Consider the following 24,668-nt stretch of genomic DNA (forward strand, 5'->3'; position numbering starts at 1 on the left):
CATGATGAATGGTGAAGTACCATTGGCCTACACTCGCTGACTTGAATGCTGGAAATTTACAAGTCTGTGAGAAGTTGACAAAGTAGATCTGACAGTTACAAGTCCAAGGATACTATCACAAACTAAGTGGACAGCAATTTAAGTCTGACTATAAGAGAACATCACTCGCATAGCCTTACGAGACATAAAGGTACTGGAGACAGGACAACCTCACTAAATGGGAGAGTAAAGTTTCAACCATTTATTTAAAAACTGAGGGACAAATTGTGCTTGTTATTTCTTTCAGCAGAGGTTCATCATGTTGATTTTAAATGATTAAGTCTTCCATTCCATGTGATATTAATTCTGAGATTTGCCCTGATTCCTGCTAAGTTCAAGCATCTAGTGCTGACATGACCTATGCTGGCAGTGGCATCTTTTAAGCTGTTGTTTGTACTCCTTATGGAATCCCACAGTGCTGTACTAACTTCAAAAATATTTCAATTCGCAGAATGCATAGGTGAAGCAGCTCCAGGGACAGTTAGCCAGAGATTCTGAGGCAACAGGAAAATAATAATTTCACTCTTTCTATATTATTATGAACACAAACATGAATATTCTCCCCTCATTCAACATGTATCTAGTCCTACTGAGTCCCAGTGGCGCCATCTGACAACTGACTTTGTCAGGGCTGACTGTTTGTGGGCATGACTTGTTCTGTCTTGCTGGAAAAACTCAGCACAAAATTGAGACTCAACCTTTGTAGTTCCAGTCAGGAAGACTTTAAGGAAAAAAAAGATGAGGCAATCCAATTTTTTGTCACAACAGAGTGCCCTATGCAGAATGACAATGCTGGCAACCCAAATGAAAACTCAAGTTAGGAAAGCTCCTGTTGCTCTACACGCCTATGTTCTTAAATGAATTGACACAATAAGTATCTATTATGACCTTCTCAGGGACAAAAAAAACAAAACTTCTTTAACACCTTGCATGCCACCAAATCCATTGGACTGCCTGTGCAGGACTCACCTTGGGGGCTAGTTCAGGATTGTGCTGCAGCACCGTGTAAAGGACTTGCATGTTGTTTGGATTCCGTGCATTTGACAGCTCATTAAAAATGACAAACTTCACTAGTGTACCCAGGTTATCTCGATGGGCATTCAGCAATTCCCTAAGACCAACAGTAAGCAGAAAAGTTACATTGTGTGACAATATTTTGTATAATTAAAGAGAAGAAAAAAGATCCCTTGGATGAAGAAGTGCTTATATAGAACCTTCAAGGACCGATGAGTGTCACAAAGCTCTTTATATCCTGTATGGTGTATACTAAAGAACAAGTAAGCAAAGCTGGACCTACGAACACACCAGTTGCTGGATATCAAAAGTAAAGAAAATGTTGAGTTAATCTTAAAGGTCAGTTGTAACACAAACAAGAAAGACGCTGTCAGTATGGGCCCCCATCACCCAGGACATGGCCTGTTCTCATTGCTACCATCAAGGAGGTGGTACCAGAACCTGAAGGTGCACACTCAGCAATCCAGGAGCAGCTTCTTCCCGCGAATACACAAATTCAACTGATTCAACCAACCGCGAATCGTGAAAACCTGGAAGTGCTCTTCCAGCACTTGTTGTTCAAGCATGTACAGACTTTTTTATTTGTCATTATTCCCTAAACAATGCAGTATAACAACTATTTTACATAACATTTACATTGTATTAAGTATTATAAGTAATCTAGAGATGATTTAAAGTATATGGGAGGATGTGCGTGGGTTATCGTGGATTGGGATCAAATAAATCGTAAGTTCTCTTACTAGGTAAGTCGGAACAGGTACATCCAGTATTATTTAGTGTCAGTTAGTCAAAAGTTTGTCTTAGTATATAGTATATATTTTACCTTTCTATGCATATAAAACACTTAAGAATGTATGTTTCAGCGCCAGGCTCGGGAACGGAAGTCCCGAGTTCAATCCAGTGACAAATCGCTCCCGAGTGCGCCCTCCACCGTGCCGTGTTGATGTGGAGGATCAAAAACCCCAAACCCCAAAAATTAAACCACTGCGTTGCTTAGTAATAATTGTAGCTTTCATCGGGGCAGAGCCTTTCTCACTTTATCCTTTAAAATTGTTCCAATCGTTGACCAATGAAGTCCAACGCTTTTCCAATGACTGATGGTGTTTCACCTCTTTCTGATCGTTTTATTATTTCCACTTTATTTTCAGTTGTGATCATGATTATTTTTGCGAACAGAAACACTGCTGATTCAGAGCTCTTGACACTGGGTCTTAAATGTCCACCGCACTGAGACAGGTTAAATAAGGTCTGGGTTTCTGCTGGGTCCTAAGGTTCACTGCATTGAGACATTGAATAAGGGACTTGAGCATCTGGGAATTTTGGTATCTGTGAGGGGTCTCAGAACCAATCCCTCGTGGATAAGGAGGGCCAACTGTATACATATATATCTACACACACACACACACATATTTTATATATAATAGACATACATACATTTACATATTTACTGGAATTCAGTTTTTTTATTACGTATTACATTGTACTGCTGCCGCATGAGAACAAATTTCACGACATATGCCAGTGATGAAACCTGATTCTGATTCTGAGATTTAACAGAGAGACAGCTTTGCTGAGGTAGGGGATAACAGTAGTGTTTTTAAATGTCTCAGAAAAGCTGAGGAAAGATGATGCTCACATTACTACCTTGAATTCTTACCTGTCACAAAAACTCTGCAGCAGTCAGGTTAAAGCCTGGTTATCCAACTCAGGCACAAGAGGACCCAACTATAGGTATTGGGACCAGAAAGGGGACTCAACAAAGAATGCAAAAAAAAAAAAGGCCCTACAACTTGAGTAGAGTTGCGATTGACTTTGGATGGGGCAGATTGTCATGTACAGGTTGAGTACAGGTGGGGTTTGGTTCTGATTTTTACTTTATACCCAAGCACATACCAAGCCTATTTTATACAGTCAGCCCTCCTTATCTGTGGGGGATTGGTTCCAGGACCCCCCACAGAAACCAAAAAAACACAGATGCTCAAGTCCCTTATTTAACCAGTCTAAGTGCACTGGACATTAGGACCCGGCGGTGCAGCACTGAATCTGCAGTGTTTCTGTTCATGAAAATAATCATGATCACGATTGAAAATAAAGTGGAAGTAATAAAGCGATCGGAAAGAGGTGAAATGCCATCGGTCATTGGAAAAGCGTTAGGTTACAGTCGGTCAACGATCGGAACAATTTTAATGGAGCATGTGAAAGGCCCTGCCCCAATGAAAGCTACATTACTAAGCAACACAGTGGTTTAATTGTTATATGGTTATATAGTAGGGGAGATTCAAACAAGAGGACATGATTTGAGAGTTAGGGGGCAAAAGTTTAAGGGTAACATGAGGGGGAATTTCTTTACTCAGAGTGGTAGCTGTGTGGAATGAGCTTCCAGTAGAGGCAGGTTCGGTATTGTCATTTAAAGTAATATTAGATAGGTATATGGACAGGAAAGGAATGGAGGGTTATGGGCTGAGTGTGGGCCGGTGGGACTAGGTGAGAGTAAGCATCGGCACGGACTAGAAGGGCTGAGATGGCTGGATTCCGTGCTGTAATTGTTATACAGTTAATTATTGAAATACATACATTTCTTAAGTGTTTTATATGCATAGAAAGGTAAAGTACATACTAAATACTAAGACAAATGTTTGACTAACTGACGCTAAACAATACCGGATGTACCTGTTCTGACTTCAAATCTGACATAAAGATGGACTCAGGAATGGTACTCGTTCATAACCCGGGGACTGCTTGTACTTTAAAATCATCTCTAGATTATTTATAATACCTAATACAATGTAAATGCTATGTAAATAGTTGTTATACTGTATTGTTTGTTTAGGGAATAATGACAAGAAAAAGTAGTCTGTAAATGCTCAAACGAGTGCTGGAGAGAGAGAATTTTCGGGTTTTCCCAATCCGTGGTTGGTTGAATCCGTGCATGTGGAACCCGCGGGTAAGGTGGGCTGACTGTAATACATAAATGGCGAAGAATCATGATAACCAGCACTTTCATGGTATAGTGTGCCACTTAAACTCCCCACTTTGAAGCTACTGCACAGAAGTGCAAATTAAATTGGACGTGGCATGGAGAATTAAGCGCATGCTGAAAGGCTGGGATTCTGTGCTGTAGGCTGATATACAAAAAAACACACACAAAATGCTGGAGGAACTCAGCAGCTTGGGCAGCCGCTATGGAAACAAATAAACAACCGATGTTTCAGGTTGAGACCCTTCATCAGAACTGTGAAGGAAGGGGGAAAACACCAGTAAAAAAAAAGGTGCAAGGGAAGGGAAAGAGGCTAGCTGGAAGGTGAAAGGTCCAGAGCTGGAGAAGGAGGAATCTGATAGAAGAGAGAGGACCACAGGGGAAAGGGAAATTTCATTTTTATTTTTATTTGTTTCCATAGATGCTACCTGACCTGCTGAGTTCCTGCACCATTTTGCGTGTGCTGCTTTGGATTTCTGGCATCTGTAGACATTCATATGTTTATGAGATACAAAATGTTCTGGAGCCATGATAGTTTAACTGTTCTACTGACCATATTACACTTCACCAAGTTCCATGTAATCAGAGAAAATAATGCCAGGTTTAAAAAGCTTCCTCAAAACCCATCACTCCATTTACTCATTGTGATAACACATTCAACATACACAGCACTTCTTAAATATCAAAAATCCTCAAGGTTCTTAGCAGAATTTTTACCTTCCTAGTTTGAGACTTGGAAACTAAGCATCTTCTGAGGCCAAGGAAAACAATCATGTCAATGAAGCCTGACAGTGATACAAGATTCCAAGTCCCTCTCAGATACCTTTACAAGACGTGCTATATTTCTGGTACTCACTTTATGCAGAGCATGTAATGATTCAGCAAAACCTTGGGCTTGAGACGGATTTTGATGAGGTTTGACATAACCTCCATGTCCTCTGTACCATGTGAACAGCAGTTGGTGCAGACTGACATCAGCAGGTCCTGAGCTGGACGGGTCAGCTAACAGAGACAAAAAAATACAGTTACACATATTCAGCAAGGTGTTCTTTCAAACTGACATATGCAAAGTGCAAAATTCAGGTCTGAATCTCCTCTCTCATAAAGTTCAGTTCAGCAGTAATTCTAAAGATTACCATCACAAAAAAGCTGAATTAAGTTTAGAGAAAGAGGAAGAAAGAAAGAAAGACTTAATACAGGTTATCCCCAGGGCATGAGAGGGCTCCATTTTTGTGAACTGTTCATAACCCACACAGTTCCCATGTCAGAAATGCCATCACCCGGCAGATGATTCCTGCAGCTCCTCAACAGCTGGCAAATCCATCGTACTAGTCTCTCACTGCTCATTCGTATGTGTGGGCTGTGCATAAGTTAGGTGTTTGTAACCTCAGCAGTACAAAAGACTGATTTTTCCTGTTAACTGCCAAAGGTTTCAAATTTCCTCAGATGATTCACAAGAGCATTATAAAATAATTCAAAACCCAGAGGTGCATAGATGTTAAGGAGTAAAGAGAGAGGTTTGGGAAAGGAAGCCCAAAGCCTCAGTCTTTGACAGTTGAAGAGACAGCTGAAAGTAGCAAAACCATAAAATTCAGGCTCACAGGATCCCAGAATTGAAGCAGAACAGAATGGATGAAAATACTACCAAACCATGGAATAGAAAGGAGTTGTAATTAAAGAGATATTTGCTGATAAGAAGTAGGTCAACAGTCACAGGGGTAATGGATGAATGCACAATTAGACATTCACATTCAGCCCATCCAGGAGTGTGCTGACAGCCAAATCTAAAAAATATAAGCTTGGATGAGAGGTTAAGTAGCAGGTGAGTTGAGACAAGGAAGGATTCAAACATGAGAAAGTCTGAAGATGCTGGAAATCCAAACCAACACACACAAAATGCTGGAGGAACTCAGCAGACCAGGCAGCATCCATGGAAAAGAGTACAGTCGACATTTCGGGCTGAGACCCTTCCTCTGGACTGGCATTCCTGATGAGATTCAAGCAACCTTAGTGAAGAGAAAACAAGAAGCTGAGACAAAGGCAAACACGAGGAAATCTGCAGATGCTAGAAATTCCTGCATTCCACCAGTATTTTGTGTGTGTGGCTGAAGCAAAGGTATAGTGTGACTGAAAGTATATCACGGAGATGTTAAAATTGAGGTTTATTCAATTATAACATAGTTCTTCAAGTTCATGTTAGTAAAGATGATAGGCTACAAACTGTCTCTAACCACTGTCAAAGAGAGATGGAGTCTGTTCCCTAGCCTCTGAGTTTATATCAGCGACTGAACACACGGCTATAATACTCAAGATGTAGGAACGTGCTTCCCATCCAATGCTCCATTTCAAAGAAATTAGATAATTAGAAATAGCAGTACTCAAGAATAGAGGGCATGGGTAAAAGGAAGGTGTCACCAGCCTACAAGCAGAAGAATAGGATGAAATGCATTATCCTTTGTCACAATCGCTTCCTTTGATCCAAGACATTTTTGGGCTATGATAGGGTCAGAAATCTCATTGGCGGAGCTGCATAAGTTGCAAAAGAGATGCATTTAGGACACTACAGCCAAGAAACCTGAGGAAAAAGTATTCAAAATGGATGTTAGCTTGCAAGGTCAAAGTAGGTCAGTTGTGCTTTTGTGAGGAAAGACAGATGAGAACAAACAGAAGTAGAATCTGGAGTTAGATCAAACATATCCAGTATATTTAGAAATATCCCCTCGAAAGAAAACATTTCCAGTATAAGAGAAGGCATTGCAGAAGCTGGAAAATTCCTTTCTGTTCTCAAGTGCCACGTTTAAAATAAATTCATTTTAACTTCTTTTTCAAATCAACTGCTAACTCTTGATCTTTACTTCTACACCAACCCATAACATCCCACCTTTGGGTTCTGCAGCCACATTTCTAGCCGCTGAACAGCCATCAGGCGAACTTCCTTATAACCGCAGGTAGCAGTGAGCAACCGTAGCAGATTCCGCGATACATTATCCATGGGCTGACGGCGGTTGAGCTGATCACGAAGCATGTCAATTACATAATCTTCCACACTCTCCGCCAAGTCCTCATACCTAGAGAATGAATCAGAGCAAAGAGGTCAAATCTGCTGCAGAATAACTCAGAGAGGTTACAGTTTTGGGAAGGATATTAGACAGAGGTCCTGGAACTGTGTTTTGGTGCATACTTGAGAAAGATTTTACTACAAAATGGAACACCACGAACAGCAGGTGAACAAGAATTACACAACTGAATCTGCCTTAATTAGTCATCATGAAGAAGTAGCAACTGAAAATAAACAAAGTTTTCAATAAGAACTGTAATGGCACATAGACCAATGCAACACAGCCTGTACCTAACTGATCTGTAATAAATCACAAGTCAGATTCTGGGGGTACAATAATTTACATGCAAAGCCAAATGATCAGTCTAAAAATTAGGTCCTTAATGTATTTTCCATAGTCTGAAAAATGAAAATTATAAAAAGCTGCTAAATGTCAATTAATTTTCAATTTTTTCCTGCCATATCTGTTTTACATTTTCTTATCCAATGGGAACCTAATTACCAAAGAGGGGTTTCTTCTCTCATCAAACCACATTCCCACCCCATGCAGATCACCACCTGAATAATTCCAGAGCAAAGAGTTACTATTGAAAAAGCTCAAAGTTATACTTAATCAATTCACTGAATTCCTTAAAATTCCTGTTAAAACATCAGGGTTCATTCTCTTCTCAGTTGTATTCACTATCTCCCCGCCACCACCCTATCCAAAACATCCATGATCTGCCACAGGAATATCCTGACAGGCTCTCACCTGGGCATCACCTGACCTGCCTCGATGTCTGGACTCAGTTTCTCTTCTGCAATAAGCAGCTCAGCTTGATTATCATCATCGTCTGGCGTAGATGGATGTGGACTCCCACCTGTAAATTAGTCAATAAAGGAAAAGCAGCTATCTCAAAATAAAATAACTTTAGAGATCATAATTGCAAGGTTATCATTAATTCAGTAGAAATTCCTTTACCGAGAATGGAGAGAACGAAGACTTGGAGAAGTAAGGTTGAGGGCAATATCTTGTCCATTTAAGGAAACTAACTTAATAGTGAGAAGGAAATAAACAATTTTGCTGTCAGAAGATTCATGTGGACCATGAATACCAGCATGACCCAGATAGACCAAATTTCTGTACTTCTAAAACCATTACAACAAAAACATATCAGACATATGCACAAAATGTACAGAAGCTAGAGGTACATTGTTTCATTGTATGTAGCAATGCAGAGACTGGAGCATTCTGGGAAGAGGTACAAGCTATAATTGAGAAAATTATTTCAAAACAAGTTTCACCGGACCCTAAGCTCTTTCTGTTGGGTTTATACCTAGAGAATCACAATTACAGTAAAAAAGAACAAGCATTTATAGATTTCAGCTTACTTCATGCTAAAAAATGTACTGCACAATTATGGAAAAGTACTCATAGACCAAGCACTACTAAGTGGATAAGGCAGATGTTATCAAGTCTCCCATTGGAAAGGATAACCTATATATTAAGGTCTAAACAGCAGATATTTGAAAATATATGGAGACCCTTCATTAGCTATCTCAAGGATTTGGAATTAACAGAAGATTAAAAGAGTATTTCTTTCTTCAAACAATGCAGCTTCCAAACTTGTAAAAAAATTATATTATTTATTTATTGATTTTTTGAATTGTATTATAAATACCTGTAAAATTTTACACATTTTTTATATATAGATTACCACTTGTTGAAATAGGAGTTGCATTTTTTGTGTGTGTTGTCTTGTTTGTTGTGTTAATACAGCAACTTCTGTATTTTCTGAATAATATAGTATAGGAAAATAAAAGCTGTATTTCATGGTATTAAAATGCAAATAAACATATTGTGGCAAAAAAAACCACTTTACTCAATTTTAATTCCAACCCCACATCTAACTACGTAGAGTGCCACTGACTATACAGAAGGCTCCAGTTATATACTTGAGATAACTAATACAAAGCAATGAAGTCTAAACAAGAAGTAAGTAAGGCTTGGAGTGGAGGAAAGCCTAGGATTGGCCTTGATCCTAAATACCTCCAAGAATGCCATTAGATAGCCTGAAATACCCCATCCTTCACTGATAATTGGGAGAACTGTGATTTGGGAGAAACCTCCAAAATTACCCGTGGAATCAGTCAGCAACAAATGGTGATGAGGTGGAAAATGCTGAAGTAAAGGCTGCTGGGAAGGTTATTACGGTTTGAGGTACATTACAAAAATGCACTTAAGGACACAGAATTTCTCACCTGCACTGAGATCACTGCCAATCCTGCCCCCGTCCGCCTGTAGCAACATGCTTTTTGGAGACACCTTTGTGTTAAAAGCGGTCTGAATATTTTCAACAAAGGTCTTGCACTGGGGACTGTCCACCCAAATACGTTCACCAAGGGAGTCCTCAATATACACCTGAAGGAAAGCGTTTGAAATGCTGTTTTCAATAGGTTTGAGTTGTAAAGAAAGAACTCATGCAGTCTATCTGATCACCACTTTCATTAGGCAATTACAAATCCACCAGAGAAAGCTAATTGGAATTAATATAATAGAAACATGATATACCAGAATATAAAGTGACATGTCACTCAATGCCTCACTGCATTGCATGAGGTGACGTGGTTAATAAGCAGAGTTCTTCAGCGCTGGGGGAATGACTTCTTATGATAGACATGTTAATTAGGGCTCTACCTGCCTTCAGAATGAAGTAAAAAAAAATACAGTAGGATTATCTGACAAGAAGCAAGTGATTTCTCTCCTTTGTCCTCAACATTAACTATCTCCAAAAAAATTAAAAGTACAGATGTTTATTTGGTCGCTAATTTGAGGGAGTCTCCAACATTACAACCGTGACTACACTTGCATAAAGGATTTTATAGGATATAATCATTTGAGATACCCAAGCTCAGACAAGGCACTGTATAAAACTATTTTTGTAAAAGGGCAACAGAACAGTGAATGAATTAGGAATACAGACTATGTCATGAAAAGCACTTTGATTCGCTGTGCAGTGACGAGGTACAGCATTCCCCCAAAACTGTACCAATGAGCAAGCAAAAGATGCTTGCTATAACCTTGATTCTACACTAAGCAAACACAGTGTAGTTTCCCACCATAACTATGATAGTAAGTCAGCCAGCCACAGAAGCCAGTTCACAAAAGAGCTCACAAATTCCCAAAAACAAAAACTAAAATTGAAATATGACATGGAAATGAGTTGAAATGACAAAACATGCTTCTTCAATGTATAAATTGGCCATACCTTGACAAAAATTTCAGGCCAGTTCTCATCTTCCTCGTAGGCTGCCATGAGGAGATTACAGGTAAGCACAGAAACCAAACTGTTGCCTTTCGTTTTGAAATTAATAGAAGCATCTCGTCGGAGCAAACTGCAAAGGGCCTAAATCAAAGATATTAAATGAACATATCAATGTCTGAATAATGGTCTGCTTCCCTCACTGCCTTCATAAAGGAGGATGACAAGAGCTCAAGCAACACATTAAGTTGTAAAGGAGTTACAAAACAACCATGTGGCTCAAGTGATTGATACTGACGTTAACCCACACAATGAGCCTGCTCTACTCCCTCATCACTTAAGCATTCCATGCCTTTATATGTCAATCTGAAAACTTCCCCTTAAAACATTACATAAAATTAATTATGCTGACTGTTGCCAAAAATCAGAGCACAGATCAAGAAGGTGACAGATTTGGTCAGTTTCCAATCTTGGCTCAATCAGAACCCATTCCAAAGAACCTGAGCTATCATAGTTGACTGAGATGAAATGTTAAGAGAGGTGCAGACTTTCAGATGTATAAAAAAGGATTCCATGGCAACATTTAAGTATTTTAATCCATATTTGTTCATCAAGTGACACTTAAGAAAATAGATATCTGTTTATTAGCACAATGCAGTTTACATAGTTATGGTATATATGTAGATAGTTGTTTGTGAACCCTTTGTAATTACTTGGTTTTCTACATTAATTACTCATAACATTTGGTCTGATCTTCATCTTAGTCACAATCTACCTTTAAATAATAACACACTAACAATTGTACTACTCTTCAATACTGAGTACACAATTTATACATAAACCTTCTCGGTTCAAAAAATTATGTGAACCTCTGGGGTAATGCCTTCAACAAGAGTGTCAGGTGTTCCAATCAATGGGATGAGATTGGAGGTATGGGTTGTAGAGATGCCTGCCCTATAAAATAAAGACACACAAAGTCAGGTTACTGACAGAGCCTGCTTTTCTCAAGAAAGATCTGTTTACATTCAACATTCCTTGATTAAAACAAATTTCAGAGGACCTTAGAAGTATAGAGATGCATGAAGCTGGAAAAGGCTACAAAAGCATTTCCAAAGACTTCTGTGTTCATCAGTCCACAGTAAGAGAAATCGCCTACAAATGGAGGAAATTCAGTACTGTTGCTACTCTCCCTGGGAGTGGGCATCCTGCAAAGATCACACCAATAGCACAATGTGCAATACCGAAGGAGGTGAAAAAAGAGCCCAAAGGTAACATTAAGAGACCTCCAGAAACCTCTAGAACTTACTAAATTCTGTTCATGTGCCCACTATAAGAAAAACACTGAACAAGAATAGTGTTCATGGAAAGACACCATGGAGGAAACCTCTGCTCTCTCCATAAAAAAAATTGCTGCATGTCTCAAGTTTGCAAAAGACCACCTGGATGTTCTACGACACTTCTGGGACAATGTTCTTTAGACAGATGAGACAAAAGTTGAACTTTTTGGCAGCAATGTACATTACTATGTGTTGGAAAAAGGGTATTGCACACCAACACCACAACCTCAGTCCAACTGTGAAGCATGTTGGAAGCAGCATCATGGTTTGGGGCTGCTTTGGTGCCTCAGGGCTTGGACAGCTTGAGGGAGAAATGAATTCAAAGCTATATCAAGACATTTTACAGAAGAATGTCATGGTAGTGGTCTGTCACCTGAAGCTTAATAGAATTAATTAAGCAATAAGATAATTATCTGAAATACAAGAGTAAATCAACAACAGAATGGTTTAAAAAGATGATTTGTGTTTTGAAGTGGCCAAGTCACAGTCCAGATCTTAACCCAATTCAGATGCTATGGCATGACCTGAAGAGGGCTGTTCATGCAAGGTATCGATGAACTGGAAGAGGTTTGTATGGAGGAATGGTCTAAAATTCCTCCTCACCGTTGTGCAAGCCTGATCAGCAACTCCAGGAAATGTTTAGTGGAGGTTATTGTTGCTGAAGGAGGTTCTACCAAGTCAAGTCAAGTCAACTTTTATTGTCATTTCGACCATAACTGCTGGTACAGTGCATAGTAAAAATGAGACAATGTTTTTCAGGACCATGGTTTACATGACACAGTACAAAAACTAGATTGAACTACGTAATAAAAAAACACAGAGAAAGCTATACTAGACTACAGACCTACACGGGACTGCATAAAGTGCACAAAAACAGTGCAAGCATTACAATAAATAATAAACAGGACAGTAGGGCAAGGTGTCAGTCCAGGCTTCGGGTATTGAGGAGTCTGATAGCTTGGGGGAAGAAACTGTTACATAGTCTGGTCGTGAGAACCCGAATGCTTCGGAGCCGTTTCCCAGATGGCAGGAGGGAGAAGAGATTGTATGAGGGGTGCATGGGGTCCTTCATAATGCTGTTTCCTTTGCGGATGCAGCGTGTAGTGTAAATGTCCGTGATGGCGGGAAGAGAGACCCCGATGATCTTCTCAGCTGACCTCACTATCTGCTGCAGAGTCTTGTGATCCGAGATGGTGCAATTTCCAAACCAGGCAGTGATGCAGCTGCTCAGGATGCTCTCAATACAACCTCTGTAGAATGTGATGAGGATGGGGGGTGGGAGATGGACTTTCCTCAGCCTTCGCAAAAAGTAGAGTCGCTGCTGGGCTTTCTTTGCTATGGAGCTGGTGTTGAGGGACCAGGTGAGATTCTCCGTCAGGTGAACACCAAGAAATTTGGTGCTCTTTACGATCTCTACCGAGGAGCCATCGATGTTCAGCGGAGAGTGGTCACTCCGTGCCCTCCTGAAGTCAACAACCATCTCTTTTGTTTTGTTCACATTAAGAGACAGGTTGTTGGCTCTGCACCAGTCCGTTAGCCGCTGCACCTCCTCTCTGTAAGCTGACTCGTCGTTCTTGCTGATGAGACCCACCACGGTCGTGCCATCGGCGAACTTGATGATATGGTTCGAGCTGTGTGTTGCAGCACAGTCATGGGTCAGCAGAGTGAACAGCAGTGGACTGAGCACGCAACCCTGGGGAGCCTCCGTGCTTAGTGTGATGGTGTTGGAGATGCTGCTCCCGATCTGGACTGGCTGAGGTCTCCCAGTGAAGAAGTCTAAGATCCAGTTGCAGAGGGAGGTGTTCAGGCCCAATAGGTTCAGCTTTCCAATCAGTTTCTGAGGGATGTTTGTGTTGAATGCTGAACTGAAGTCTATGAACAGCATCCGAACGTATGTGTCTTTTTTGTCCAGGTGGGTTAGAGCCAGGTGGAGGGTGGTGGCAATGGCATCATCCGTTGAGCGGTTGGGATTGTACGCAAACTGCAGGGGGTCCAGTGAGGGGGGCAGCAGGGTCTTGAGATGCCTCATGACGAGCCTCTCGAAACACTTCATGATGATAGATGTAAGTGCAATTATTAAATACAAGGATTCACATACTTTTTTTAAACCTGGACTGTGAATGATTAAACAATGTGTTCAATAAAGACAAGAAAAATACAATTTTTGGGGCATTATTACTTTAGGCAGATTTTGTCTGTCTACTGTTGTGACTTAGCTGAAGATCAGACCACATTTTATGTGTATTTAATGCAGAAAACAAGGTATTTCCAAAAGATTCATAAACTTTTTCTTGCAATTATATATATAAAAAAGGCTATCATTTTCCTGCAAATTAGTAAAAAAAAATTCACTGTAAAATCAAGAGTAGAACATGCATTATATAATGGCAAATCTTCTTTCAATTTGTGTGAGGACATTTCCAAACATAAAGACAATGCATACACAAAAGTGAATGGTTCATTCAAAAATTAAGTAATGAACCAGTACTAGCTCTTTCACCTCACAAACCGGAAGTGACAGCCTTAACTTGAAGGTCACATTATAAATGAAATCCCTTATTCCTGGAACATCCAAGTAGATGTCCTATGCACCTGTACCCTTCCTATGGCCTTTCTTTCCTCAAAATGGTGTCATTACCATTCACGGTATTCCAGTTGAGGTTCTCTTTTATAATTGCCTTTCCTGCCTTCCTTCCCACATAATCTATATCAACCCTTACCTCAATAACACCTTCTGTAGCAAAGACATTGGGTTTGATTTTGGCCAAATACATCAGGCTGAGAAACAGTGTCGCGTCTGGCTTCACTCGATTGAGTTTCATCTGCTTCACCGCTCCACAAAGCAGCCCTTCAATGCGGTCATCGTTTCCTTCCAGCTCTGCTGCCTCTATCTCATCCAACAACGTCGCTGGCGGGACTATTGCAAAACAAAGTAAAAAAAACACATCACCTGCTTTCTAGAACAAAAAGCCTAAGAAATATTCTACCACATACCAATGTTCACAGGCTTTGCTTCATCATTGTTAAAGTCAGGGATTTCATCATCACCTTCAGTAAATGAGTTATTAAATTATAATACCTTTTAGCTGGGATAACAGAACAGCTCCTTACAGCTGTAACTTTCCTAGTTCGTGTGTACTATGGGTGGCAGAAATGCACAGCTGGTAGAGCTGCAGCCACAGTCCCAGGGAATGGGTTCAATGCTGACTGTGAAGAGTTTGCTTGTTCTCCTTGTGACCCAGGGTTTCTGATTTGCTTCCATGTTATATCGACATGTAGATTGGTAGGTTAAGTAGTTATTGCAAACATCACAAATTTTTGATCCTATGTTATTAATATGGTATACTGTGAGTATTTAACAAAATTGTCTCATAACGCATGTGACCTGCAGCACAAGCTCACTCTGAGTCAGAAAGCATGCCACCACGATCTGGACTTGCACTCCAGTGCAGTAATTACATAGTACTTCACTGTTAAAGGTGCTATCTTTCAGAGCAGATTCTGAACCACAGCCTCATCTGTGCTCTCAGGTGAGCATAAAGGATCCCTGGAACCATTATGAAGAAGAGTGTGAAAGGTATCCCCATCACCTTATGCATGCTTAATATCCATGCTTCAAATGAGATCACTAAAATGGTAAATATTTAATTATCTGCAGCAGTCTACTGAACACAATTGGCTGCTGTCCCCCCTATATTACAAGGATACCTCCTTCAAAAACTATATAACTTGCTGAGAAGTAATCAAGACCAGGAAAGATAACAAATAAATCAATCAATTTCTTCCTATTCTTTTAAAGTTCTACGACAACATAAATAAACAGCATGTAATTCACAAGTTCAGACAGCTGTGATGAACCCAACTTGTGATGAGTTTTTGAGCAGATGAATTGATCACAACTCATCTACTATTGTTATTTAACTGCAAATCAGGCTCCGGAATTTTAAAAAGACCAAGGTTCATGTGTGAAATGTCATCGGAAGTTTGGAAAAAAAAATTAAAGGGCAAGCCAAACCAAACAATAGTTAAGCATTTTCAAAATTCGGATGTTAAATCATAAAAGTTGCTCATGAAGAGTAAGGAGTAATGGAATTCTATGAAGCATGGCACATTTAGAATGTAAAACTTTTCTAAGGGCTCACCTGCCTCACTTTCAAATATAGAGTCTTAAAACTACATTAACTAGTTTCTCTTTCCACATTGCTCAATTTGCTGAGTGCTTCCTGTATTTTGTTTTGATATTCCATTCTGTCCTCTTTGCCAACTGCAAAAATACTGTACCTCATGTCGTACTGTTTTGAAGTAGGACAATTTTCAAATGACCTCACCAATACTTAAAAGTCAACCAACAATACCAGAACAAATGATCAGATCACAGCTGACTTGCTTATCATATTTGTTGAATCATTGCTAATTGTGTTCAAATTGGCTACCATGCTTCCTGCATGATATAATAGCAACTTCACTTGACAAAGATGATCATAAGGATACTGACATGAAGGTGCAAATTCTGTTTACATTTCAAGAATTGAATTGCATGATGTCATAAGAAACAACAGCGAATCAGAATGCGATGCACAGTCCCAGGCATTCGGCCTAGTAGACAGTTCAAAATGCAGCAGCCTGCAAGGTCTACCTTCGATTGGTACAACAGACGGTTCCTTAATTGAAGGAGAAATGGCTCGTTTCTCAGCGACTGCTGCTTCAGCTAGGCGCCCTAGCGCGCTCAGTGGCGGTGTGGAAGAGATCTTCGGGCGCTTTGAAAGGCCAGAGGTTGAGGCCAAGGATGCTGATCCCTCCCGTTTACGATCAGACTGCAGTCCTGCCTGTGTTGGCTTCAAAAGTGCAGCAGGTGCCTTGGTGTCAGAAGCCTGACTCTTTGAGCCCAAAGCTATAAAATCTCCAGGTGGAGGATGGCCTGCAAAGATACAAATTTAAACACCAAGTAAAATAACACTAATCAAAAGAAAAGGTTGGTCCTAATGTAATGAGAACAAAACAGGAAATATAAAGTGCCCCACTTAAAATTCAGATTTACGTGGATTACATCAGGAATGATCATAGAGCTCAGAATAGTAAAATCAGGCTTCACGAAATGATAGGGTCACTGATTGAGATTAGTTCATTGTCCCATACCGTACATCAGGTGCAATGAAATTCCTTACGGGAAATTCACAGAATAAACAACAACAATAAATATATCAAGTACAGAATAGATCAAACACGGCAGTGCAAAAAAAAAAAATGCTAAAGTGACAAAAATAAAATGACTGAGAGAGATGGAATAAAAAGTGTGAGAACATGCCGGCAATACTGGGAGGGGGGTATGAAAGAAGTGATCAGTTTAGGAGTCTGAATAGATTGGGGAAGAAACCACTCTTGAATATGGCTGCCTGGGTTTTTAAGCTCCTGCATCTTCTTCTGGACAATAAAGGAGAGTACAGGAAATAGCCAGGGTGGGAGACATCCTTGTTCGATCAATTAGCCTTCCTGAAATAACTGAACTGAAGGAAATAATGAGCCTGTGATGGAGAGGGTGGTGTCACTATGCTCTGCAAGTTCCAGTGGTTCACAGCAGAGCAGTTACCACACCAGACTGCAGATACTTTCTAGAATATATCTGTAGAAGTTTGAGAAAATACAGGTGGACAAGTGAATCCTCAGAAACACCAAAGAAAATATAAATACTGATGCAATTGCTTGATCATTGCATCAGTACGGATGGACTAGATGAGGATGCTGGTGATTTGGATGCTTTGGAAACTAAAGCTATCAACTAGCTCTCATAGTTCCACTAATGAAAGCAAGATTGAGTTAAAATTAACATCACACCACTCGTGTTCTTATTAAATGGCTAAAACAGGATAAGGAAAATAAACTTTAAATTTTTCCTTGGATGACTTGTGGAATAATTATGAAGCGAAGGGCAGTGAAATCTACACATTAGGGGCGCTCTCTTGATTCATATATTTCTAAATGATGATGCACTCTATACAAGTCAACATAATAATGCTAAGAACTATGTTTTCTGATTCTAAACAAATCTGCACTTTGTGAAGGGGAGAGATCTCACTCACCACTGGGTTTAGCACTACTGGGCCGCCGAATTGCTACAGCTTTTGGCCGGTTCATCCTGGCTAATTGCCTTCTCGTTCCTTATTGTGCTGAATCAGAAACGACTGTCCCTTCCTGTCAACAAAAAAAATGCAAATATACAGATAAAATAATAAACTTAAGTACTGAAATCACTGGAAAATCTGAAATAAATCTATTAAGCCTTAGATTGAATAACATCTACAAAAGATTGATCAATATTACACTTGCAACCCTCTAAGTATAAAGCAGCAGTCAGATTAGAATTATTTTGAATGAAAATCAAATTATTTACTGTATTTGTAAAATATTGTTATGTTCACAAGTAGGGGTACAGATGCAATGAAAAGCTTGCAGTTTTTTTTAACCTATTAAGTAATTAATTTTACATGAAAAATTCTGTGCTAAAGGTGTACAGTGGATTCCAGTTAATCAGGGCATCCACTCATTTGGGACAACTCTCAAAGAATGAAAACTAATCTAAAAACAGCTGGCTTTCCCTTTGTTTATTTGGGAACTATGCCACTTAATTGGGACAGGAGGCTGAGATTGAACAGCTTTCTAATTAACATTAGTCATGTGCACAAGCATGGCAGTCAGATGCCACACTGTGCTTACAGCAGTTTTTAAATACCATCCGTTGCATAAGTTTGTGTCCAAAAAGCATGGATTTTTGCCACATATATTAGCAAGAAATAAGCAGTACAAAAATTCAGAATTGTTTTGCTCACTGTGGTTTCAAGCATTCAGGCTTGGAGCTGCCAGAAACAATCAGAAGTAAAAATAAAACTATTTCACCACTTCAACAAATCAGGAACTGCAAAGTATGTGAAGGTATTGACAATCATCTTGAATGTTATAATGAAAATGAATATTTGGAAGATGCTATTGACAAAAGCACTGTTAAAAGGCAGTCAATTATTTGCATTGGATGTGTGTACTGATTTTGTTCATTTACAGTCAATCAAAAAAACATGGCAGAGTACACTGGATGAATTCCTCAGTTGATAACTATTAGGAACCAAAACGTGGCTTTATAGTACAGTAGTAGTATTGGTATTGTTCCAATTTGTTCTGTATTTTCTTTAAATACATACTTTTGTTAGTCAGTTAAATGGTAGTTGATTTTTTTTAATACTTTTCAACTATTGTGGCTGTAAAAAAAAACCCAATTTCCCTTGGGATCAATAAAGTATGTGCCTGTCTGTCTATTCCCATGAAACTTCAGCTAATTGCAGCAGCCACTTAAATGGGCCAAAATGTAGTGGTCCCAAACTGGAATTCACTGTACTTACAAACAGATTAAATACGTTTTTGACAAACATTTTTCAGTTGCTCCCAAAACACCAAACCATCTGTTGAAGGAACCAGATTAGTTGAGCAGCATCTGCTTGAGAAAAATTGTTGATGTTTCAGGTCAAGGACGAAGAGCAGTGGCAAGATGTCAACATAAAGAGTAAGAAAGGGTGTGGTGAGTGAGGAGTTTCACCTCTCCACTTTTTGTACCTATGAAAGGTTTCAACCTGAAGCATCGCAATACTCTTCCTCCCACAAATGCTGCTCAACCTGGTGATTTTTTTCTCGAGCAAATTGTTTGCGCTGCCCCAGATTGCAAACATGTGCAAACTTGTGTTTCTCAAAACAAACTGTTGTATCCATGACCTTCCCTCTTTATTTAGTTTCCTAAATTGAGTTAGAGGTCCACGTATGGCTCAGAGGGTGCAGATCACACGTCCATCCAAGTCCACACACCTGGGTGTCGAGCACAAACTATGCTGATACTCCAGAGCAGCGTTGAGAATATCCCACACCGCCATCGATGTCTCATGCTAGATGGGATATACCTGCATTTGTTCCCTCAATAGTCCTGCGTTAAATCTGTACAGATTTGCAGAGGGAGGTTGCCCAGAGCGGGGTTACTCGTTATCTCTTCCTGGTGTGGGGTAAATCACCTGTCCGCCGATACTCGCGTCCCCTACACCGTTTAGAGGAGCTTCACCAGTTCCGGGATGGAGTCAGGGATGAGATGGACGCACAAAAACTCCGCCCTCACCTGGACCCGATTAGGCGCCCAGACCAAAACTGCCGGCTCCCAGGCCCAGCGGGCCTCTGCCACTCCGCATGGCTACCGAGCCGTGCCACACCGAAATTCATCCCCCGGCCCCGCGGAGACCTTTTGCCGCGCACCAGGAAACTGTGCGGGTCTGCCGTCAACGGGCTCCACACTCCTGATTGGTCTACTCTCGAACAGTGGGAGCTCCAAGTTTCTGATTGGTCTGTTCTCGAGCAGCTGTGGGAGCTCCCCGCTGCTGATTGGTCTGCTCTCGAGCAGCTGTGGGAGCTCCCCGCTGCTGATTGGTCTGCTCTCGAGCAATGGGCGAGGTTGGGTTGACCTCGCGCTCTGAAAGAAGAGTTGATCGTAGCGAGTAATCCGGCGTGGATTTGTGCTTCAGGTGGTGTGAGGAGGAACTTGGGTCCAAGTTGTTTGTGAGCGTGAAGAAAAGTTGATTGAGCAGGAAGTCAAGGTTGTGTATGGGCTGAACTGTGAACAGGAGCTGACATTTCGAGATCAGGACAATGTGTGCAAGAGCTGAATGGAATGTTGTGCTGTGGTGATGGAGATGCTGAAGGTTCAGGCTATTGACATTGTGACTGGGACGAATGAGCATTTTGATTTCGAACAAAGACAGTGATTGAAATGTAAACAGATCCTAGAATCAGACAATGTGGTTGTCTGTGTTCTATTTTGACATCGTGTGCCTCGTTTGGATAAAACACAGGTACAATTAGATTTTTAAAATATATATAAAGGTCTTTTATAAGTGATATAGTTCAAACTGAAACTCAAATCTGAATAAAGTTATGAAAACGTTTGCTGGCTATGGCAGAGTGGGAAATTAAAACAATGATAGTAAACCACAAATGATTAACTTAATTAATTACTACATAGTTTACATGACATATATCCTTTCTAAGAGAACAGGAAAGTGGTCTATCTATGGCTATCAAGGGAAATTGATATCTTTGATCAAAGGAAAAGGTCGAAAAGTTTGCCAGCAAAAAAAAAATATGCTTTCAGATTTATAAAGTCACAAAATAAAGAAATAAGGTTTTGATAAGAAAAGTAATAGTATTAATCTTGTGTGGATTAGTATAGATAGTTTAGTAACAAAACAGCATGTATGTCCCAAAAACTGAGACCGAAAATTATTTTGTGGATAAGGGCAGAGTGGACAACTTAAATATTTTGTGCTTGGAATAAAACATGCAAACTATGGGTTGAAAGTGACTCAAACCAGGAAAAAAATTAGCATTGTTAAAAGTACAGATTTTAGCAGAATTGAGAGGTTAAGATAAAGATTAGCTTTATTTGTCATGTGTATGTGATCACATATAAAATGCTGGAGGAAATCATCAAGTCATGCAGCATCTATGGAAATGAATAAACAGTCAACTGAAACCCTTCTTCAGAATTGGAAATGAAGTGGGGGTGGGGAGATGCCAGAATAAGATGGGGGTGATGGAAGGATAACAAGCTAGAAGATTGGTGAAGCCTGGTGGGTGGTGATAAGTGGAAAATGCAGAAGGATGGCGGAGAAGGAACCTAATAGGAGAGGAAAGTGGATCATGAGACACAGGTAAGGAGGAGGAGCACCGGGGACAGTGATAGGCTGGTGGGGAGAAGAGGTAAGAGGCCAGAATGTGGCAGTGAAGTAGAGGAAAGAGGTAGGGGAAAACATTACTGGAACTTGGAAGTCAATGTTAATACCATCAGGTTGGAGGCTATGTAGACAGTATATGAGGTGTTGCTTCTCCAACCTGAGAGTGGCAGAAGAAGAGGACATAAACTGACATGTCAGAATGGGAATAGGGATAGGAATTGAAATGGGTGGCTGCTGGGAAATTCCGCTTTCTACAGATGTAGCTAAGATGCTTATTAAGTGGTCTGCCAATTTACATTAGGTCTCACCAATGTGGAAGAGGCTGCATTGGGAATGCCAGACACGGTAGAGGGCCCAACAGATTTGCAGATGTGTGTTGTCTCACCTGGAAGGACTGTTTGGGGCCTGTTTGCAGGGATAAGTGCCAGGAGGGAGGTTAGTGGGAAGGGATGAATAAACAACAGAATCACAGAGGGAATGATTCCCCTGGAAAGTGGAGAGTGAGCGGAAGTAAAGAGTTCTTTGAAGGTGAAGGAAGTTGTGGAAAATGATGTGTTGGATGCAGAGGCTCATGAAATGGTAGGTGAGGACAAAAGGAACTCTATCTAGGTTCAGGCGTCAGGTGGATGGGGTGAGCATGGTTGTCGGGGAAATGGAGGAGATGTGAGTGAGGGTAGCATCGAAGGTGGAGGAAGGAAAACCCCGTTCTTTAAAGGAGGAGGAAAACTCTGATGTCCTGGAAAGGAAAGCGTCATCTTGGGAACAGATGTGATGGAGCCAAAGGAACAGAGAAAGGGAATTATCATTTTTACAGGAGTCCGGGTAGGAAGAGATACAGTATGGTCAAGATAGCCTGCAAAGGATTGTGAGGAGACTGGTACTAACCTCCATAGTATCCAAGACATCTTCAAGGAGCAGTGCCTCCGAAAGGTGACATCCATTAAGGATCCCCATCACCCAGAGCACGCCCTCTTCTCAATGTTACTGTCAGGAAGGAGGCACAGAAGCCTGAAGGCACACACTCTGATCCAGGAACAGCTTCTTCCTCTCTGCCATCTGGCCTGAATGGACATTGAAACTGTGAACACTACCTCACTTTTTTTAGAATATATTTTATTTCTGTTGTTGCACTATTTTTAATCTATTCAATATACTTACTGTAATTGATTTATTTATTCATTTATTTTTTTACATTATCACATACAGTATTGCATTGCACTGTTGCTGCTAAGTTAACAAATTTCACCACACATGCTGGTGATAATAAACCTGATTCTGATTCTAAAGGGATAATCAGGGTCTCTCTTCTACCTGTCAAGGATATTTATCTGGAGTGCTGCATGTGCAGGGCCCTTAGCATTGTCAATGAGTCCTCTCATCCATCCATCAGGAAGGAGGTACCGTAACATTAGGACAAGAACTATTTGCTTGGCCGTAACATCCAGGTCTCCTCGTGTACTAAGCACCAGTAGTGTTATACTCTTTACTTTATAATTTGTGTTATAAATGCACCTTATTATTTGGTAATTTACTGGTGGTAATATTATGATGTTTTGCGTGTGAGTTAGAGTATTTCTGCAGTGTGTGCACCTTGATTTGTTCTTTTTGGTATTGAGGGATGAGTTTTCTGCAGGAAATGGCATTACAGTAAAAGATCAGTCATGACTTTATTGAAGCCACAGTAGGATTCGGAGGCCAGAGGGTCCTCTGCTCCTACTCCTTCGCACTATACTCCAGCTGATGCCACTCACTGTCCCGCAAGTGTCACACCTGAAAGCTGCTGGAGCTGAGAGACACCACAACTGAATCCCGGGTTCTCTGAGGGTTCTGCACGTTCCAGCGTCAGACACTAGGGTGGAGTTGAGCAAAGGCTATGTTAGAGTGCACCACTGCAAAAGAGAATCAGCTATGCTGTACTGTGATGTGTTAAGTCAGAATAATGGTTATAGAGCATGGAATCAGTCCCTTTGGCCCAGAGCTAGTCCTATTTGACTGCTGCTCGACCACATCCCTTAAAGATTTTCCTCTCAGTGAACCTATTGAAATGTGTTTTAAACATTGTATTTGCTACTATTTTCTCTAATGGCTTGATCCACATATCCATTTCTCTCTGTGTGGGAAAATAGTTAGAACTAACTTTTTTGTACAATATTACCATGACTTTTTGATTTTGTTTAATGCTAATAACTTAGTGCTGACTTGACGATCCTATTTTATCTAGCGAAATTACATAGCCGAAAAAGTTGCAGTTTGATTCCAGCTGTGCATAGGCAGGCAATTGCAACCTGGTGTGAGGGTGATGAGGTTGCAGTAGGCTTTGCTTTTCCTCGAGTCTGTATCGGAAGATATAATAGCAGAGAGTCTTAAACAGAGTAACAGCATTAAGCAGCCTCAGCGCGGACCCATGTAGGAATATTTTTTTGTTTATTGACACACAATGTGAAGTTGGCCCTTTGAGCACACCGCCCAGCAATCCCCCAATTTAATCCTAGTCTAATCACAGGACAATTTACAATGACTAATTCACCTACCAACTTGTACGTCTTTGGACTGTTGGAGGAAACCAGAACACCCGGAGGAAACCCACGCGGTCACATGGAGAACATGCAAACTTCTTACAGGTATATGCAGGAGTATTTCAGTAATCTTATGGAATTCTTTCTCAATGTATCCACTAAGATGGATACAGAGAAACAAGGGGGTATTTTTCCTTTTAGAAGGACTTTGATATGACACAGGTGGTTGGGTGAACTAGGCTAAAACACAAAATTGGTGGTGATTTACTGACGTGGATTGATTGTTCTTAAAGCAGAAGAGGTGGAATTGACTAGATCGTTCTTGGGTTGTCAGGTTGCCAGTTGGGGTACAGCAGAGATCACTGCTACAACTTTGGCTCTTCACAAACTATGTAAACTCTTTGGCTAGGGGCATCAAATTTCATAGTTATGTATTTGCTAATGGTATAAAAGCAGAGAGGTTGTCAGTCAGCAGAGGATACAAGAAACTTTAAGGGAATATAGACTGCCCTACAAGATCACCTACCTTATTCATATATTATGTGCATTCAGATATTACATCTTCCATCCTGTATTCATCACCCTTTTCAGTTTTGTCCCCATGTTACTGAAAGTTAAATTCTTATTCCTTTCTAAACTTTCGGTCTTTTTCTTTATTTTAAATACTATCGTAACCTCTCCTGCACTTTCTATTCCATTGGTGTTGAATGCTGAACTGTAGTCAAAGAAC

At 40.4% G+C, this 24,668-nt stretch overlaps 2 protein-coding genes across 7 annotated transcripts in view; one reads left to right on the top strand and one right to left on the bottom strand.

Annotated features, from left to right (window-relative positions):
* Nucleotides 1-19,963, bottom strand: part of ints1 (integrator complex subunit 1) — a 201,781-nt gene extending 181,818 nt beyond the window's left edge. Inside the window, exons 1-10 of one of the 3 annotated variants that reach the window (XM_059979779.1) lie at nucleotides 19,814-19,963; nucleotides 17,745-17,856; nucleotides 16,304-16,585; nucleotides 14,388-14,584; nucleotides 10,337-10,474; nucleotides 9,330-9,489; nucleotides 7,840-7,948; nucleotides 6,912-7,098; nucleotides 4,887-5,032; nucleotides 1,009-1,150 (exon numbers count right to left, since the gene is read on the bottom strand). In XM_059979779.1, the coding sequence (XP_059835762.1) occupies nucleotides 1,009-1,150; nucleotides 4,887-5,032; nucleotides 6,912-7,098; nucleotides 7,840-7,948; nucleotides 9,330-9,489; nucleotides 10,337-10,474; nucleotides 14,388-14,584; nucleotides 16,304-16,585; nucleotides 17,745-17,799 (1,416 nt within the window). In that variant the 5' untranslated portion in view covers nucleotides 17,800-17,856; nucleotides 19,814-19,963. Of the gene's footprint in view, nucleotides 1-1,008; nucleotides 1,151-4,886; nucleotides 5,033-6,911; nucleotides 7,099-7,839; nucleotides 7,949-9,329; nucleotides 9,490-10,336; nucleotides 10,475-14,387; nucleotides 14,585-16,303; nucleotides 16,586-17,744; nucleotides 17,857-19,512 lie in introns of all 3 variants that reach the window. The other 2 variants (XM_059979778.1, XM_059979780.1) reach the window with 2 other exon arrangements.
* Nucleotides 19,964-20,137: 174 nt separating this feature from the next.
* LOC132399443 (ADP-ribose pyrophosphatase, mitochondrial-like) overlaps nucleotides 20,138-24,668 on the top strand; it is a 35,862-nt gene continuing 31,331 nt past the window's right edge. For 2 of the 4 annotated variants that reach the window (XM_059979781.1, XM_059979784.1), the window contains exons 1-2: nucleotides 20,138-20,540; nucleotides 23,915-24,043. In XM_059979781.1, the coding sequence (XP_059835764.1) occupies nucleotides 20,485-20,540; nucleotides 23,915-24,043 (185 nt within the window). In that variant the 5' untranslated portion in view covers nucleotides 20,138-20,484. The remainder of the gene's footprint in view (nucleotides 20,541-23,914; nucleotides 24,044-24,668) is intronic. The other 2 variants (XM_059979782.1, XM_059979783.1) reach the window with 2 other exon arrangements.

Source organism: Hypanus sabinus, chromosome 9 (assembly GCF_030144855.1).
Source record: "Hypanus sabinus isolate sHypSab1 chromosome 9, sHypSab1.hap1, whole genome shotgun sequence".
Classification (NCBI taxonomy): domain Eukaryota; kingdom Metazoa; phylum Chordata; class Chondrichthyes; order Myliobatiformes; family Dasyatidae; genus Hypanus; species Hypanus sabinus.